Here is a 17,143-nt window from a genome sequence, read left to right as displayed (position 1 = left end):
GTCACCTGTATTTTCCTGAGAATTGTAGGATCTTTGTGCCAGTTTCTGAAAAAAAAAAAGGCAAGAAAAACAAAAACTAATCAAAGAAAACTGGGATTTTTTTTTGTCTATAAAGTTTAATATAAAAGTTTTGTCCAGTATGAACTTTCAAAGTTTATCCAGGAGATTTGTTAGGGTAGACACAGGACATCTGTGGTTCCTGTGGCAGGAAACAGCCTTAAATAGTTTACACTGCAGGCATATGGCACACTCCTTCATCCATTCCTCAGATGAGGACACTTAGGTAGTTTTCTTTTTTTTTTCAGTCTATAATTTTTTTCCTGTTTTTAAATTTAAATTAGAAACAAGCTTCATTTACATGTCAATCTCAGTTCCTTCTCCCTCCCCTCCTCCCCTGCCCCCCATCCCCCCCATCCCAATCCCTTTCTGCGCCCCAGGGAGTGTGAGGCCTTCCTTGGGGGATCTTCAAAGTCTGTCATATCATTTGGAGCAGGGCCTAGACCCTCCCCGGTGTGTCTAGGCTGAGAGAGTATCCCTCTATGTGGAATAGGCTCCCAAAGTCCATTTGTGTACTAGGGATAAATACTGATCCACTACCAGAGTCCCTGCAGATTGTCCAGACCTCCAAACTGACTTCTTCCTTCAGGAGTTCTGGAACAGTCCTATGCTGGTTTCCCAGCTATCAGTCTGGGGTCCATGAGCAACCCCTTGTTCAGGCCAGCTGTTTCTGTGGATTTCTCCAGCCTGGTCTTGACCCCTTTGCTCATCACTCCTTCCTCTCTGCAACTGGATTCCAGTGTTCAGCTCACTGTTTAGCTGTGAGTGTGTCTAGTTCCATTAGCTACTGGATGAAGGCTCTAGGATGGCATATAAGGTAGTCATCAATCTCATTATCAGAGAAAGGCTTTTAAGGTAGCCTCTGGACTATTGTTTAGATTGTTAGCTGGGGTTGACCTTGGACATTTTCCTAGTGCCAGAATTCTCTTTAAAACTATAATGGTTCCCTCTATGATGGTATCCCTTTTCTTGCTCTCCTCCGTTCCTCCCCTGACTCCATCTTCCTGCTCCCTCCTGTCCTCCTCTCCCCCTTCTCCCCTTCTCTTTCTTCTAACCCCCTCTCCCCTCCTCCCATGATTCCCATTAGTTCAGGAGATCTTGTCCCTTTCCCCTTCTCCAGGGAAAAGACCATGTGTGTCTCTCTTAGAGTTCTCCTTCTTTCCTAGCTTCTCTGGCGGTGTGGATTGTAGGCTGCTACTTCTTTGCTATAGATCTAAAATCTATATATGAGTGAGCACATGCCATGTTTGTCTTTTTATGACTGGGTTACCTCACTCAGGATGGTTTCTTCTAGTTCCATCCATTTGCCTGTGAATTTCAAGATTCCATTGTTTTTTTCTGCTGAGTAGTACTCCATTGTGTAAATCTACCACATTTTCTCTATCCATTCCTCAGTAGAGGGGCATCTAGGTTGCTTCCAGTTTCTGGATATTACACATAATGCTGCTATGAACACAGTTGAGCAGATGTCCTTGTTGTATGATCATGCATCTTTTGGGTATATGCCTAAGAGTGGAATTGCTGGATCTTGTGGTAGACTGATCCCCATTTTTCTGAGGAACCGCCATACTGATTTCCAAAGTGGCTGTACAAGTTGGCACTCCCACCAGCAGTGGAGGAGTGTTCCCCTTTCTCCACATCCTCTCCAGTATAAACTGTCATGGTTGTTTTTGATTTTAGCCATTCTGACAGGTGTAAGATGGTATCTTCGAGTTGTTTTCCCTGATGGTTAAGGATGTTGAGCACTTTGAATTCTCTATTTAGTTCTGTACCCCACTTTTTAATTGGATTATTTGGTATTTTGGTGACTAGCTTCTTGAGTCCTTTGTATATTTTGCAGATCATCCCTCTGTCAGATGTGGGGTTGGTGAAGATCTTTTCCCAGTCTGTGGGCTGTCTTTTGTCTTGCCGACTATGTCCTTTGCCTTACAGAAGCATCTCAGTTTCAGGAGGTCCCATTTATTAATTGTCAATCTCAATGTCTGCTACTGGTGATTTATGTTCAGGAAGTAGTCTCCTAACCAATTCGCTCAAGGGTACCTCTCGCTTTCTTTTCTAAGAGATTCAGTATGGCTGGATTTATGTTGATGTCTTTGATCCATTTGGACTTAGGTTTTCTGCATGGTAATAGATATGGATCTATCTGCAATCTTCTACTTGTCCACATCCTGTTATGCCAGCACCATTTGTTGAAGATGCTTTCTTTTTTCCATTGTATAATTTTAGCCTCTTTGTCAAAAACCAGGTGTTCATAGGTGTGTGGGTTAATATAAGGGTTTTCAGTTTGATTTCATTGGTTGAAAACTGGGATTTTGAAACGTATTGCATTCAATTTGTAGACTGCTGTGTGTTCTATTGCTATTTTAACATTTTATATACCAACCCATAAGTATAGTACTTTACACTGACACATATTCCCCAGATTAATGATGTTTTGTTGTGATGCTTATTTTGGTTGTCACCTGGACACACCGTGGAATAGAGAGCCTCAACTGTAGAGCTGCCTCAAGCATATTGGCCCATGTGTATGTCTGTGGGGGCATTTTCCTGCTAACTGATGTAGGTGGGTTCAGCACACTGTGGGCCTCAATTGTACCAAAAGAGTAGCTGGATGTGAGCCTGTAAGCAAGCCAGTAAGAAGTATCCCCCAGAGTCTGTGCTTCAGTTCCTGGATCAGGGCTCCTGCCTCCAGGTTCCTGGCTACAAACCCTTTCCCGTCCAAGATGCTTTTGGCTATGGTGTTATCCCAGTGACAGAAAGCAGCCTTGAACACTTGCCCCCCCCCCCCCCCGGCCCCAACTTATTGACTGCATGAAAACAATGCAAGTCCAGCATAAACTTAGCTTCATGCTGCGAATTAAGAAATCTTTTCACGTGCTAATGATATGTAATAAGATATTTTTGATGTTGGGCATTGGCAGCTGTTAGTGAGCCCCAGATTCCAGTTACCACACACCTATGAAGGTGAAAATACAAAGCTCCACAGTGCCCCATGTTGCTAAGCTGAGCTGGTTAGTAGGTTAGGTGTCCTAAATGAATTTTTTAACTTGTAATATTGTCACCTTATGATGAGTCTATAGGATTTTGCTTCATTGTAAGTCAAGGTTCATGTGTATTAAGATTTTGTGAAGCATCTTTGAAAGATGTTCAGTTATGTACGAAGATTGAACTTTTTAGTTTACCTTATTCCTAAGAAAGTTATTCTTTTTGATGCTATTATAAATGGACTTTTTCTTAATTTCATTTTGCTAGTGCTAGAGACACAACTGATAGACTTATGCATTTTATATCACTTCTTTTTTGTTAAATATTGCAAACGTCAAAATACATTTCTGTAGGTTGTTCTTATGGCCTTGTAAATACACTTAGGGTCTTATAAAACTTAAACAAACAAACGAGATAGCTTCTTCATAAACATCTTTGATTATTTCAGGGCTGTACATCTCTACAAGAGAAACGCAGGACAAATTATATATTGGAGTCATTTGCTAAGCACTGCAGAAATCCCTCCCCTCAAGTGGAGGGCTTTTTTTTTTTCACTTTTTCCAAGAGTGTGTTGATGTCATGAATTCTCTTCAATCCTTAATTTTTTAATTCATATATTTAATTCATTTTATCAATTTGTTAAGTGAAAGATGAGGCTCATTGGTTGGTATCTTATTTGCATCTTGATTCCCAGGAAGATCAAAATTCTAAACCAACTATGTTTACTTGCTCTTACATTTTCTTTTTATGTAAATTATCTGCTTGATTTCTTAGCCCCGATGTTCAGTTTTTCTGTGTTTGCTTTGTAAAGGTTGTATTATTAAAGGCATTTGTCAAATATCACCTATGAAACACAGTTTTTCCTGCATTTGTTTTCCACTTTTTGTTGGTTAAGTTTCCGTCTGACATGTAAGTTTCCAGTCCCTTCTTACGGTTTCTCCTTTATAATAGGCTTATGAATCCTTCCCCTCCCTCCATATTTTTGAAGAACAAACAGAAGATTAACTATCCCAGAATTTTATAAATATACCAGTGAGCTCAATCCTCCATCTCAGTCCATCTGAGTCTTTGTAGCAGCACAAAGTGGGTAGCTTTGGAACACAGAGTTGCTGTAGACATTGAAACCCCGAAACTTGGTGTCTGCAGATGTCCTGTGGTTGTGGTCGTGGTGGTGGGGGGTGCTTCCTGGTTTCTTCACAACAGTCTTTTCACGGTGCCCTCTTGCAGTGGCCAATGTTAGCCAGCACACTCTGGTCTCTTATTTTTCATTCGTTCTGGTTTCTTCCTTCCTTCCTTCCTTCCTTCCTTCCTTCCTTCCTTCCTTCCTTCCTTTCTTCCTTCCTTCCTTCCTTTCTTTTTTTGTGGTGGGGTTTTGATATGTAGCCCAGGCTGACCTTCAACACCTGATCAGTCTTCCATAATGCTAGATTGCAGGTGTGGGCCACCACGTCCAGCTTGGGGCTCCTTTGTGAGGACACTGAGCCCATGCACCAGCATCACCCCCACGATGTATTTACCTATTCCTTTGATACAAATCTGTACAAGTGGAATGATTGAGGCAAATGATATGCATACTGGAGTTATTTACCAAGACACGCAAAAAATTCCATCTTTATCTAAAACCATCATGGCTGGACAGTAGAGTTTCAGTCTAGGAATATTTAACCTAGGCAGGGATATTCAAACCACAGTACCTCTCTGTATCCTGGCAGAGCTGTGTTCTCTCTTCTTGCCCCCACCCCCCTTTTCTAGCCTTCAAAGTTTTAGTCCTGTTTGTCTGGGACACTTAAAGCCTTCTAGCATGCTGGTTCCCCCAGCAAGGCACCTCCTCTAATAGCTTAGAGGGCCTATTGTGGACTCAGTGTTGGAGGGTGATGGAAGCGTTTGCCTTGAGGGAGTAGTACCTGGACGTCTAAAGGATCCCCCCCCCCCCAGGTATCTTTCCAGCTAGGCTAACCACAGCGTGCACCACTGGTTTGTGATTTCGATGTATACTGTCCACCACTGCTAATTCAGTGAGATCCTTTAATCCCTGGCTCAGCACATATCTGTGGCGGCGAGGTGGGAGAATGGTCTCAGATCAATGCTCGCCTGGGAACTGGAAACGTCTTTGACAAAAGTTCTACAGGCAGAGGCAGTTTCCTGCAAACCGCACAGAGAGACCACTTTGATGTCTCACCTGGCTGTTAGGACAATGACGACCCTCGCTGATGCTCCTGACTTTGGGGAGCTGGGGAAGTTTGCAGCCTGCTGGTTCCTGATTGCTCCGGTGCCAGAAGCAGCAGCAGGTTCTGCAACCCAGTAGTGGCGCCTATGCGGCCCGCTCAGCGCGTGGACAGAGGGGCGCGGCCCGGGGCGCCGCCCACATCGCCGGCTGCTCAGGAGCCAGCGTGCAGAGTATCAGCCGCCTGCTCCCCGGTGCCACGCCACGCACAGGCAGGAGACCCAGCGCCACGAGATGGCGGTGGCTCCAGGCTGGGCACTGGGATCCTCGCTGCTCACGCTATTGCTGCTGATGCTGCCGCTGCTGCTGTCGCCCTGCTGGAGCCTGGTGGCTCAGGACCCTCGGGCGGCCGCTCTCAGCCTGTACCCTCCCTACTTCAACCTGGCCCAGGCGGCACGGATCTGGGCCACCGCTACCTGCGGTGAGCGGGGTCCGGAGGTCGCAAGGCCCCGGCCGGAACTTTACTGCAAATTGGTGGGCGGCCCCACTGCACAGGGCAGCGGCCACACCATCCAGGTACGGTCCCCACAGGTAGCGAGGATTAATTGGGTCGAGAATTGTGACTGGCTCTCTATAGGGGCCAGTTACTGTTGCTAAAGGACTGGTCTTCTTTTCCTCACTTGAGCTAAGGATCTCAAGTGTCAGGGACCAGGCTGTCCCAAGGCCAAACTGGCCGGGGACCCTGTGACCTGGGTGTAGTGCTCTTGGTAAAGTGTCAGGGGGAGCACCGCCTTAGATGCATGCCATCCTAGTTGGGGTGGGCAAAGCGAGGGTGAGTGAAAGCTGTGGTCAGGTTCCAACCTGCAGAGGAGGAAGCCCTAGGCTTCGTAGCAAATGTCCATCACCCAGATGGCTCCGGGCCAGCCCTGGACTGACCCTGGGCTTCTGAGGCGGCTCTCTGCCAGACTTTTAGGTTTTGCAGTCTTATGCCTAGGAAACTTCGCTAGCATTTCCGGTTATATCCGTAGTACTACTTCGCTGTCTGCAAAGGTCCATTTCATCCCATGCTCCAACCGGAGTCCCGGGACCAGTGAGACCTTCAGTGGGCAGAGAGGCTGCACTCTGACCGTGAACACCTGGAGAAGATGAGGGTGCGGGCTGTTGGTGGTGCTTAATCAGCACCTGGTGTGCCAGCCTCTCACCCCCAGGCCTCATCCTGGGCTGGGAGGTGCACAAAGGAGTAGGCTAAGAAACAGCATTTTAGCCTAGGGTGGGTGTGAGTGCTTGAATTCAGTCCTAAGTCCAAATCCTCTCTCCGGGAAGTGCTGCTGAGGAGAGAAGTATTGCCATAAGAGGGAGGAATTTTGGAGCTTAGCATGTCTGGGTTAGTGTGTTGGACAGTCTTGACTGGTATCACCGTCAGTGATAGGTAGTTGAACGTGGCATGTAATAGATGCAAATTTATCTATTAATTATGCATGTGTGAATATCCTAACATACTGTACTTATCTCACTACATGGAAAGAAAAAAATTGAAAGGATAAACCAATGATAAAATAGGTTTTTTTTTTCACCATAGTGTAAATGTGCAAAAAGGGAAATAGAAGATAATGATGATGAAGATACTTTCAATTTTCTCCAACAGATGTCAGTTACTTTTTCGTTAATTATTTGTTATTGTGGAAAATTAGACATGTATACAAATGTAATTGTGGAGTTCATTCAGACACATTTAGTTTAGAGTTGTTGCTCAATGGTTCTAAGTTGGTCTTACAGGTCATACATTTGAAAGATCCCTATAAAGGTGGAGGCTCATGCAGAGGATATAGCCCAGTGGTAGAGTGCTTGCCTAGCATGCAGGAGGCCTCAGGTTCGGTCCCAGTACTAAAAACAAACAGAAAACCAAAACAGCACTCTAGGCTGTAAGGCATGGTGGTCTATACCTGTAATCTCAGCTCTGGGGTGCCTGGGGCGAGAGGCCTAAGAATCTGAGGTTGACCTAACCTCCATGATAAGTTCAAGACCAGCTTGAACTATATCATGGGAACCTGTGTGAAAGAAAAATCATTAAAATCTTTATGATGCTGGAACTAGTTTCAGTATGCATGTGTGCCACCTCAAGTATGTTCCCTGACATGCTTCTTCTCGTCTACTTAGAACACAGACTGAGAAGCCTGAGTGGCAAAATGGCATGAGGTGGTGACATACTCTTGCTCAAGGATGCACAGCAGTGGGAGTGGGGCAAAGGTTGGGGCCATGGCATTTTTGTTGGTTCACTGTGCTCTCTTTTAGCTCTGCTTTTCTTTTGCGTTCCCACTTTGGATTGTGTCTTCCTCTTTCTTCTTTTCTTTGCAGTTTAGGATGTGTAAACAGTGTCCTGAGTCAATTACAGTGATGTGTGGAAGCACTGAATTATAGTACTGCATTACAGGCCAAAGGAACATGTTTTTTGCTTCGGAAACATTGGGGTGGTGACAGACAGAGGAGTGCTACCAAGTTGGTGCTTGTGACAGGTTTCTTGCTGTCTGCACCCACTCAGAACTCACTCAGGATTTTTCTCCCTGTAGAAACTTGGCTCATCGTTATTTCCTTTTGATGCTACATTCATCATTTTTCTGCTAAGGAACCATGTGTTTTAATGTTTCAGATAATCTGTTCAAAAAGCACTGACAGTTTCTTTTGGAAAAAATTAAAATACATTAGAAAAAATTGTTCCCACATTTAAGTAAATGAAAATATGAAACTTTTAAAGTTAATGAATTTCTGGCTTTGCCACAAAGAAAGGCACACATTCCCAAACATCTGCCTTTCTGAATGTGCTTTCCTCCATGAGACATCTATTTTCTTAGAAAAGTGTTTACTTTCCCACACACGGTTGACACGAGCGAGACCCCCACTTTGATAAAACAGAGGGCCTGCCTTTTTTTGTATGTAAATATCAGGTCACTGTCCAACAGAGTCCTGCAGGCAGCTAGTTGTCATTACAGAGATTTAGCAAGTTTGGAATGTGTGATAAAAATCCATGATTCTTCCTTCATAAAGTGTTTTATTGTTGTCTGTTAATCATACAAGACACTGGGCTTCAATTTTCACACCTGCTAATCACACCCATACACTAACCACTGTCCTTTCCCTCCTCTTCTCTCCTCCCCCGACCCCTTTTCCTAATAGCTCAACTTCTACTCTCCTGATTATTGAAATTGAGATTCTGCACATGAGGGAGAATACAGGGCATTTCTTCTTTCTCAGTCTGGCTCATTTTGTTGATGACCCCCAACCATAAAATTATTTTCATTGCCACTTCATAACTGTAATTTGGCACTGTTATGAACCATAATGTAAATACCTGTGTTTTCTGATGCCTTTAGGTGACCCCTGTGAAAGGGTCCTTTGAACCCTCAGGTTGAGAACCACTTTCTTCATGTTGGTGGTTGTTATTAAGCACCACCAACACTTACTCATCTGTTGTTGAACCCCTAGGCTATTCCATATCCTGGCTGATGTAAGCAGTGTGAAAAATCAACACAGACATGCAGGTATTTCTGTTGTAAGCTGGCTGTGTGTCCTTTGGGTCTGAACCAGGACATATGGTGTGATTGCACTGTATAAAAGTTTTATTTATTCATGATTTAAGGAACCTCTATTCTGATTGCCATTTCAGTAATGTATATTCCCACCAGTGCTGTACAAGGGCTTTTTGTGAATCTGCACTAGCTCATCTTGTTCTCTTTGTGGTGCCCATGTTGACTGGGATGAGATGGACTCTCAATGTAGTTGAGAGTCAAACACTTCTTCATGTATTAATTGGCTATTTGTTATTGGGGGAAAAGTATCTCAGTTTGTCTATTTGTCCTAGTGATTAGTTTGTTTGTTTGTGTTTTGAATTCTCTATGTATCCTGACTCTTAACCCTCTGCTAGTTGAATCACTGGTGAAGATTTTCTCCCATCCTGTATGTCTCTTCACACTGTTAGTTGTTTCCTGCGATGTGCAGAAGTCTTTTAATTGTATACAATCCCATCATCATACCTCGCTATTATTGTCTGGCCCACTGGAGTCCTGTTTAGAGTGTCATGGCTCATCTCCGTAAAAACTTTGAGTCATTTTGTTTTGATTTTTATTCAGGTGAGAGGTGGGAATCTACTGTTAGTTGTCTATATGCCAGCATCCAGCTTTCCTGGCACCATTGTTGAAGTGGCTAACTTTAGATGGCTGTAACTGCATGGGTGTCTTTGAGGGTTCTGTTTCTGTTTTTTGTGACAAGTCCGTGAAGTTTAAATTACCATGACTCTGTAGCATAATTTGAAATAGATATTGTGACATCTCCAGTGTTGCTCTTTTCAATTAGGATTGTTATTGTTATTAGGATTTTTTTGTGCTTTCAATTAGTTTTGTGAAAAATGTCATTGGGATTTTGACAGGGATCACACGGAATCAGTAGATGGCTTTTGGTAACAGCTTGCTGACAGGAAGTGGTAGGGAGGAACCATGTGTAGCCAGGGTTCTTTAGTGGCGACTGAGCAGAAGGATGCCCCTTTTTTTCTGGAAACACGAGCAAGGAGAGGAGGTTAGCTACTTGCTATTCAGCCTCTCTAAGGGAACTGGATTTCACCTCAACCTTTGAATCCTGAATTCTATAGAAGGGTAGAGATTGAGGTAAAGTTCCCTTTAGTGCCATGTTAGAGCCACGGCCTGAGGGAACAGAATTCCCTCCTGGCTGCGGCCAATGCGCTCCTGGTAGCTGCAGAGTTGCAATTGCCAGTTTGGACTGCAGTTGCTTAAGGTGCAGCCACTGTATTGAATGTAAAACAACACATCTTCCAGGGTCTCTGCAGTTTCTCTCTTCAGTGTTGTATGGTTTTGACTGTAAGGGTCTCTCACCTCTTTGGTTATGTTTATCCCAAGGACTTTTTCAAGCCTTTGTGAATGAGATTATTTTCCCAAATACTTTCTCAGCAGAATTATTATTGGTACATAAAAAGCTACTGAGTTTTATATGTTGATTTTGTTGTTGTTGTTTGTTTTTTGAGACAGGCTTTCTCTGTGTCGCTTTATAGACCAGGCTGGCCTTGAACTCACAGAGATCCACTTGCTTCTGCCTCCCAAGTACTGGGATTAAAGGCATGGGCCACCACCGCCCAGCTTTTATGTTGATTTTTTTATACTGTTACTTTTCTAAATTTGTTTGTCAGGTCTGGAAGGTTTTTAGTGGAATCTTTAGGGCCTTCTAAGTATAGGATCATATCATTTGGAAATAGGAATAATTTGGCATCTTCCTCTTCTATCTCTATACCGTATTTATTTACTTATTTATTTGTCTTACTGCTGTAGCTACATTTTAAGTACTGTATTGAATCAAAGCAACAAAGTGGACACTCTTACCTTGCTCCTGACTTTAGAGAAAATTATTTGAGTTCTTTCCACTCAGTATGATGTTGCCTACAAGTGAATGACATATAGCATTTATTATGTTGAGTCTCTGTGCTTCTGTATGTAGTTTTTTTTTTTTTTGGACTATTTTCATGAAGGGATGTTGGTTTTTATCAAATGATTCATGCATCTGTTGAGATGATCATATGAGTTTGTTATTGATTCTATGTGGACTTGTGTTTTATTTACCAGTTAGCATTTATTGAATCATCTTTGCATTCCTGGAATGCAACTGGCATTATCATGGTGAATGATCTTTCTAGTGTTTGTTGAATTTAGTCTGCAGATATTTTGTTGACCTTCTTTTTGCACTAATATTTGCTATTTTTCTCTAAGAGCATTGGTCCGTGGTTTTCTTTAGCTGATTGTTATCTTATTTGACTTAGGTATCTGAATAAGGGTGGCTTTATGACTAGCATTAGAACTCCTTCCCTTTCCCTTTCTATTTTATAGAGTGAAGATTATAATGTTGGCTCTTCTTTAGATATTGCACAATTAGCAGTGAATATTCTTTTTTGTTTATTTGTTGGTTTTTTTTTTTTTTTGATATGGGGTGTCTCTGTAGCTCTGGATGCCCCAGAATTCACTCAGTAGATCAGGCTAGCCTCAAGCTCACAAAGATCTGCCTGTCACTGTCTCCTGAATGCTAGGATTTTTTTCTTATTAGATTACAGTTCATAATTGTGGGGAAGTCAAGGCAGGAATTTGAAGCAGCTAGTCAGATTCCCCAGTCAAGATCAGAGAATGAGTGAATGCATGAATGCTCACCACTCAGCTCTCGTGTATAGTCAGGATGGACTCTAGGGGTGGCGCTGTTCACAGTGGGCTAGCTTTGCCCACCTCAATTCCCATAAAGATAACCCCCACCCCAGACACGCCCATAGGCCATCCTGATCTGTTCAGTTCCTCACTGAGACTGTCTTCTGGTTGATTCTAGATGGTGTCAAAGTGACCACGGGAACTAACATTTCCCAAAGCAGCAGCTTCCGGATGGCTCCCAGGGCAGCACTCTGCTCTTATAGTGGGGAAATCATAGTGATTCGAAGGACCAGTGTTACACAATTTCTAAATCAGATGCAGCCAGACTTTCTTTTCTGCTTTGTTTCTGCACTGGTTTTCCAGGCTGCCTTCCCGCTGTTCTCTTTCTGTCACTGTATTGTTCCTCCATTTCTCCCGCTCCCCGCCAAGCAGTCAGGCCATCTGTTGAGCTCTTTCTCACCCGCTGTCCCAATGACCAGTGTCTGAGTCTCTCAAAAGTTCCCTCTGTTTAAACTTCGGTGTGTCTTTTAGCCACTAGTTTTGCTGAGAAGCAGTTTTCTGGCTGTTTGAGAACCGCTGAGAAATTGGCAGGTTCAAACTTGCTACTTGGCTCCTCCCCTTTAAACGCCATTTTAAATGTTTCAGCATGAGATGGCTAGTAAGCTCTGCACAGTCAAAAGAATTTCAAGCTCACTTCTCATTTCAATTCTGGGTTGTATCTTTTCTGCTATTTAAGGGAAGAGAATCCATATTTTATTTGACTATATGTCATGGTCACATGCTACGCTCATGGCCTACCTTCTCTCTCAGACACTCAAGACTTGGAGACTAGGTGAAGGCCCCTCTGACAGTACGTATATTAATATTAGCAAAATGGAATGTTTCCATTTAAGTTAACTATCAGTTGTAGCTTGAATATTTAATTCTGGGTGCACTGGATTGCTTGCCACAGCCAGTGCTGGAGAGAGTTTTCCCAGGTATGGGTAGAGCAGGTGAGAAGTGAAGAAAGGCCTCACAGAGATCCATATCTGTGGTTCCCCCAGACTTGCCCACAGAGGGCCACCAAGTGCTCTCGGAGTTGTAGTTTTAATTACAGGTAGGTTGGCCCTGTTGTCGCCTTTCTGCTCTCATTGGTTTTGTAGGACAGGCCATGCATAGAGCTGTCACCTCCAGACACAGTGGGAACTGGGTACTCAGGCTCACTCAGTGAACTGTGTCTCTAGGTCAGGGTGGAACTGGTAACTTTGGTTTGGTGATATGGAGGATTTGGTATTTTCCTCTGCAAAGAATGAGTCAAAGTTGCTTTCTGCTCCAACAGTTGAGGGGCTCGAGAACATTGACCAATTGCTGGCAAGAAGCATGTTTGGGGAAGGGGGACAAAGCTGAGTTCTGGAGGCCGGCCTACTGGATGCTTTCACCCAGTGTGGGCAGAAGTTCATATGGATTTGTCTTTCAGAGACAGGAGAGGTGGCTGGACACAGGTGGAGAAGAGCAGAGAGATTCTGGTTAATCCCTTGTTTGTATCTGAGTGAAGCTGGACTTGACTTTGCCTAGGTACAGCCAGCAATTGTAGAGGGGTTAACTAAAGCAGTTCTGTTTCCTCAAGCTTTCTAAACATAAATTTGTGAGACCAGCCAGGATTTAGAATTGCATGCCAAAAGGATCTACAAAAATTAAAGTCACAAAATGTTTATTCATGACCTTTATTCATTAATAAAAATAGAACCTGATCCTTTGGTAGTGGTTTATTTTTGGTAGTGCATCTATAAAAACAATGCTGGCATTTTATTTATTTATTTATTTATTTATCTTGTTTTTTTTTTCGAGACAGGGTTTCTCTGTATAGCTTTGTAGACCAGGCTGGCCTCAAACTCACAGAGATCCGCCTACCTCTGCCTCCCAAGTGCTGGGATTAAAGGCGTGCGCCACCAACGCCCAGCGATTTTTGAGTTTTTGTTTTGAGAGATTTCTGTGATCCAAGGTCCTGTCCCCTGAAGCACAGCAAGAGCTTAGAAAATGTTGGGTGTTGGGATGGTGGAGGGACAGCAGTTAGGGGCTGTAAAGAAGTTAACCTGACAGGTAGTTACGAAGGATGAGCAAAGAGTATGTCACATCTTGTGCACTGGTTTTAATGTTACCTGCACTCGAGTGCATATAAACACATTTAGGCATACAGTCTACACATAATTCAAAATAATAAAAAGCGAATCTTTATAAAAAGAAAAAAGTATAACCCGAGAGTTTGGACTAGCTTGGCATAAACACTACAATTATCAGGGACGAAATGCACATATTTGTCGAGATCTTGAATTTGTGTGGTGACAGGTCCACTCACCCTTCACCCATCCCTGCACTCTACTGTGGTTTATGTAAAGAGCTTGTATTTGACTTGGATGACACTGAGACACACATACACACATGAGAGTGTGAGAGTGTTTGCTATTTCCTATAAACGACAGCAGAGTTTAAGCTGTGTGTTTGTGTATTTTAGGACCAATGGTCATAAACAGGAAACTGAGTCATGCTAAGGCTCTGTTTATAGAACACCCTTCTGGTCCATACAATTCTTCTCTGTGGCAACGCACACTGCTTTATGTACTGGGTAGATTTGGTGTGTGACTCATTCCCAACAACAGAAACCTCTGAAGCCTTCTATAATATAGTAGTGTAAACTGTTTTGGAACATGTTAATGACTAGTTTAGACACTATTTTTATCTAAAAGAAGTATTTTGCATAGGATAAAATGGCATTTGGGGGTTAATTTTTAAAGATACAATTAGCTTTAAACCCTAAGTTGCAATAATATTTTTTCAGAACACCAATTGTTTCTGGTTGTCATTTAGGTATTTCTGGGTCCATTTGCCCCCCCAAAAGATTATTAATGGTCCCTGAGTAGTTTAAACCAAGGTGTTGTGTGAACTTCTGGCTAAAGGCTAAGGAGAGGTCGAAATCCACTTGATAGAGCTGCATTTGTGTGGGGACTTTGCTTTGCTAGAAAGTGCTTCCAGGGCTTAGAATTCTCATGCCAATGGGGTGGAAACTACCCTGGGAGAAGCCAGCCCCCTGAGGCTCACACATCCTTCCAGTTTGCTGATTCATTGATTACACCACTGTCAGAAAACACATGTGGGGTTAATGGATGGATGTTAGAAGTACGTGCTCTCTGTATCTGTCTTCACCATGGGAAGTGGGGGAGAAACTGGTTCCCCATTACTCTGATGCTGTCACTATACTGAGCAAACTTTATAGGAAGGCACCAAATAAAGGGAAGAATGGGGAGAAGAAGCAGTAGGCAGACAATCGGGGGGGCCTCTGCTTAATGCAAGATAGTAATTTAATACACACTTAGGTAGTGCGTAGTGAGCTAGGCACTGTCTACGTGTACCTTACATATGTTGACTTCTTACTTTAAAAAAGAATTCTTACACTAGGGATAAATACTGATCCATTACCAGAGGCCCCATAGACTTCCCGGGCTTCCTAACTGACACCCACGATCAGGGGGGTCTGGATCAGTCCTACCTTGGTTTCCCAGCTGTCAGTCTGGGATCCATGAGCTCCCCCTTGTTCAGGTCAGCTGTTTCTGTGAGTTTCTCCAGCATGGTCTTGACCCCTTTGCTCATCACTCCTCCCTCTCTACAACTGGATTCCAGGAATTCAAGGGTTACTCTATCAGCCTAGACACACGGGCTGGGGTGGGAGAGGGTAGGAGGGTCTTGGCCCTGCTCCAAATGATGTGACAGATTTTGAAGATTCCCCTTTGGAAGGCCTCATCCTTCCTGGGGACCAGAAAGGGGATGGGATAAGGGGGTCAGTGGGGGGCAGGGGAGGAGGGGAGGGAGAGGGGACTGTAACTGACATGTAAAACAAGATTGTTTCTAATTTAAATAAAAAAGAGGGGAGAAAAGAACAAGAAAACCTACAATTTCATGAGTGCATCCTACTTCAGATTGAAGCACAAGTGCTCGTAAGAGAAAAGTGGTGTTGTCTTGCTAGGCTCCATAAGAAAACCCAAGGGGTTTTGTTTGTTTTCTTTTTTAATATTTTAAAGGATATGTTTCTGTTTACTTTATGTGCATGATTGTTTTGTCTGCATGCATGTATGTGTATCATGTGTGTACATGATGCCCACAGAGGTTAGAAGAGGATGTGTAGTCCCTGGAATTGGACTTAAGGATGGTTGTGACTCATTTACAGAGTAACTAGAACTCTTAATCACTTAGCCATGTCTCCAACCCCAAGAAAGGTTTGAATATCAGGTCATGAAAATTTAATTAGGGTTGTGAGCATGAAATGGCTTGGAAGAGTGAATAATAGCAATATGAGATACCAATACTGAGAACAGAGTAGAGAGCAACAGATTCAAAATTGAATAAGACAAAAATATTATAGGGAATAATGTATGTTGTATTTAAAATAATAGATACATTTGTAAGAGACCAGGAATTATTTTGCTATGCCTTAGCAATAGAAGGCATCAGATAGAAAACAAACTTTCATGAATACATCAGATAGGAAAGCATAGATTTCATAACATAAAAGTCACCTTATGAAGAATGGAATTAAATTTAGTCAAAGAATTTGGTTATAAATAATGGAAAGTGTAAAAATAAACAAGGTTGGTCTATAGATTTTAAAAAAAGAATTTGTGTGTGTGTGTGGGTGCGCGCATGCGTACGTGCGTGTGGTCAGTTTTCAACTGTGCATGCAAGCCAGCAAAACACACACACACACACACACACACACACACACACACACACACTAATGTCGAACATAGTTTGGTCCTCCCCCTTTACATGCATTTTGAGTGATTGAATTTAGGTTGCCAGGCTTGCACTGCAAGCAGCTTTTCTTGTCTCTGTGCTGACTTCTTAATCATCACAGTGATTTAGGAATTCATGAAGGACTTGCTCAGCTTACCAAAAAGGATTCTGAAGCACAGAGAAGTTAAATGACATGTCTAAGACCACAAATGTGTGGTACAGCCAATATTCAAGCCCTGGTAGTAAGGATGAAGTGTCTGTACTTAGCTCACTATGCCATGTTTCTGTGCTACCACTGCAGGTAACCGCGAATTCCTCAGAGCTGTGCACTGTCTAGCTGACTCCACATCACCTTGGAGCTATTTCTGTTCAACTCTCCTTCCATGCTAGCTCATTAGGTCCCTGAGGGTGGAACCGCTTTTTCCTGCTGTGATGGTGTCTCTTGTGGCAGCTTGTCTTAGGCGCAATGTTCAAAGGGCAATGCCAGCCTAGAATTTCCTGAGAGAGCAGCAAACACCCCAGTGGAAGCATTGGGAAAGAAAGTGCCCAGGTTTCAGCAAGCTGTGTTTTAGAAGGCAGGTGTTATGTGAATGTTCCCTGGAGAGATGTGAACGAACATCTCACTCCAGATAGGGAACCAATAATAGATCAAAGTAAAGATTCCAAACCCGTCCAGTTGGGTGAGCCAGTGAGTTTACTGGGTCTGCATATAAACCACAGGTGGTGACCCCCAAGCGGACAGCGCATTGAAAACACACCCCAGCAGACATGATGACTTCCCCATAGCTTCATAGATGGATTCTTCTCATTGGTTACTCTCCCACCTCTACACCTTCTGATGCCATAAGCCCCTAAGACCTTGTGTGGAAGGTGGCAGGAATCTGACTGGAAGTTCTAATGAGCCTTCCTATACCCTTCTTCCATGAGAATTTCACCAGGTATGACCTGAGTTCTCACAGATGCTCTTGAAGATAGTAATGTCTCA

General features: G+C 43.2%; 1 protein-coding gene across 1 annotated transcript in view; it reads left to right on the top strand.

Moving 5' to 3' along the window:
- Window positions 1–5,500: 5,500 nt before the first annotated feature.
- The window catches only part of Lama3 (laminin subunit alpha 3), a 241,351-nt gene continuing 229,708 nt past the window's right edge, over window positions 5,501–17,143 (top strand). Inside the window, exon 1 of the mRNA XM_035440276.1 lies at window positions 5,501–5,782. Coding sequence (XP_035296167.1) covers window positions 5,501–5,782 — 282 coding nt within the window. The remainder of the gene's footprint in view (window positions 5,783–17,143) is intronic.

This window comes from Cricetulus griseus, chromosome 2 (assembly GCF_003668045.3).
Source record: "Cricetulus griseus strain 17A/GY chromosome 2, alternate assembly CriGri-PICRH-1.0, whole genome shotgun sequence".
Classification (NCBI taxonomy): Eukaryota; Metazoa; Chordata; class Mammalia; order Rodentia; family Cricetidae; genus Cricetulus; species Cricetulus griseus.
Note: the sequence above shows the minus strand (reverse complement) of the source record. Positions and strands in the feature narration are given on the sequence as shown.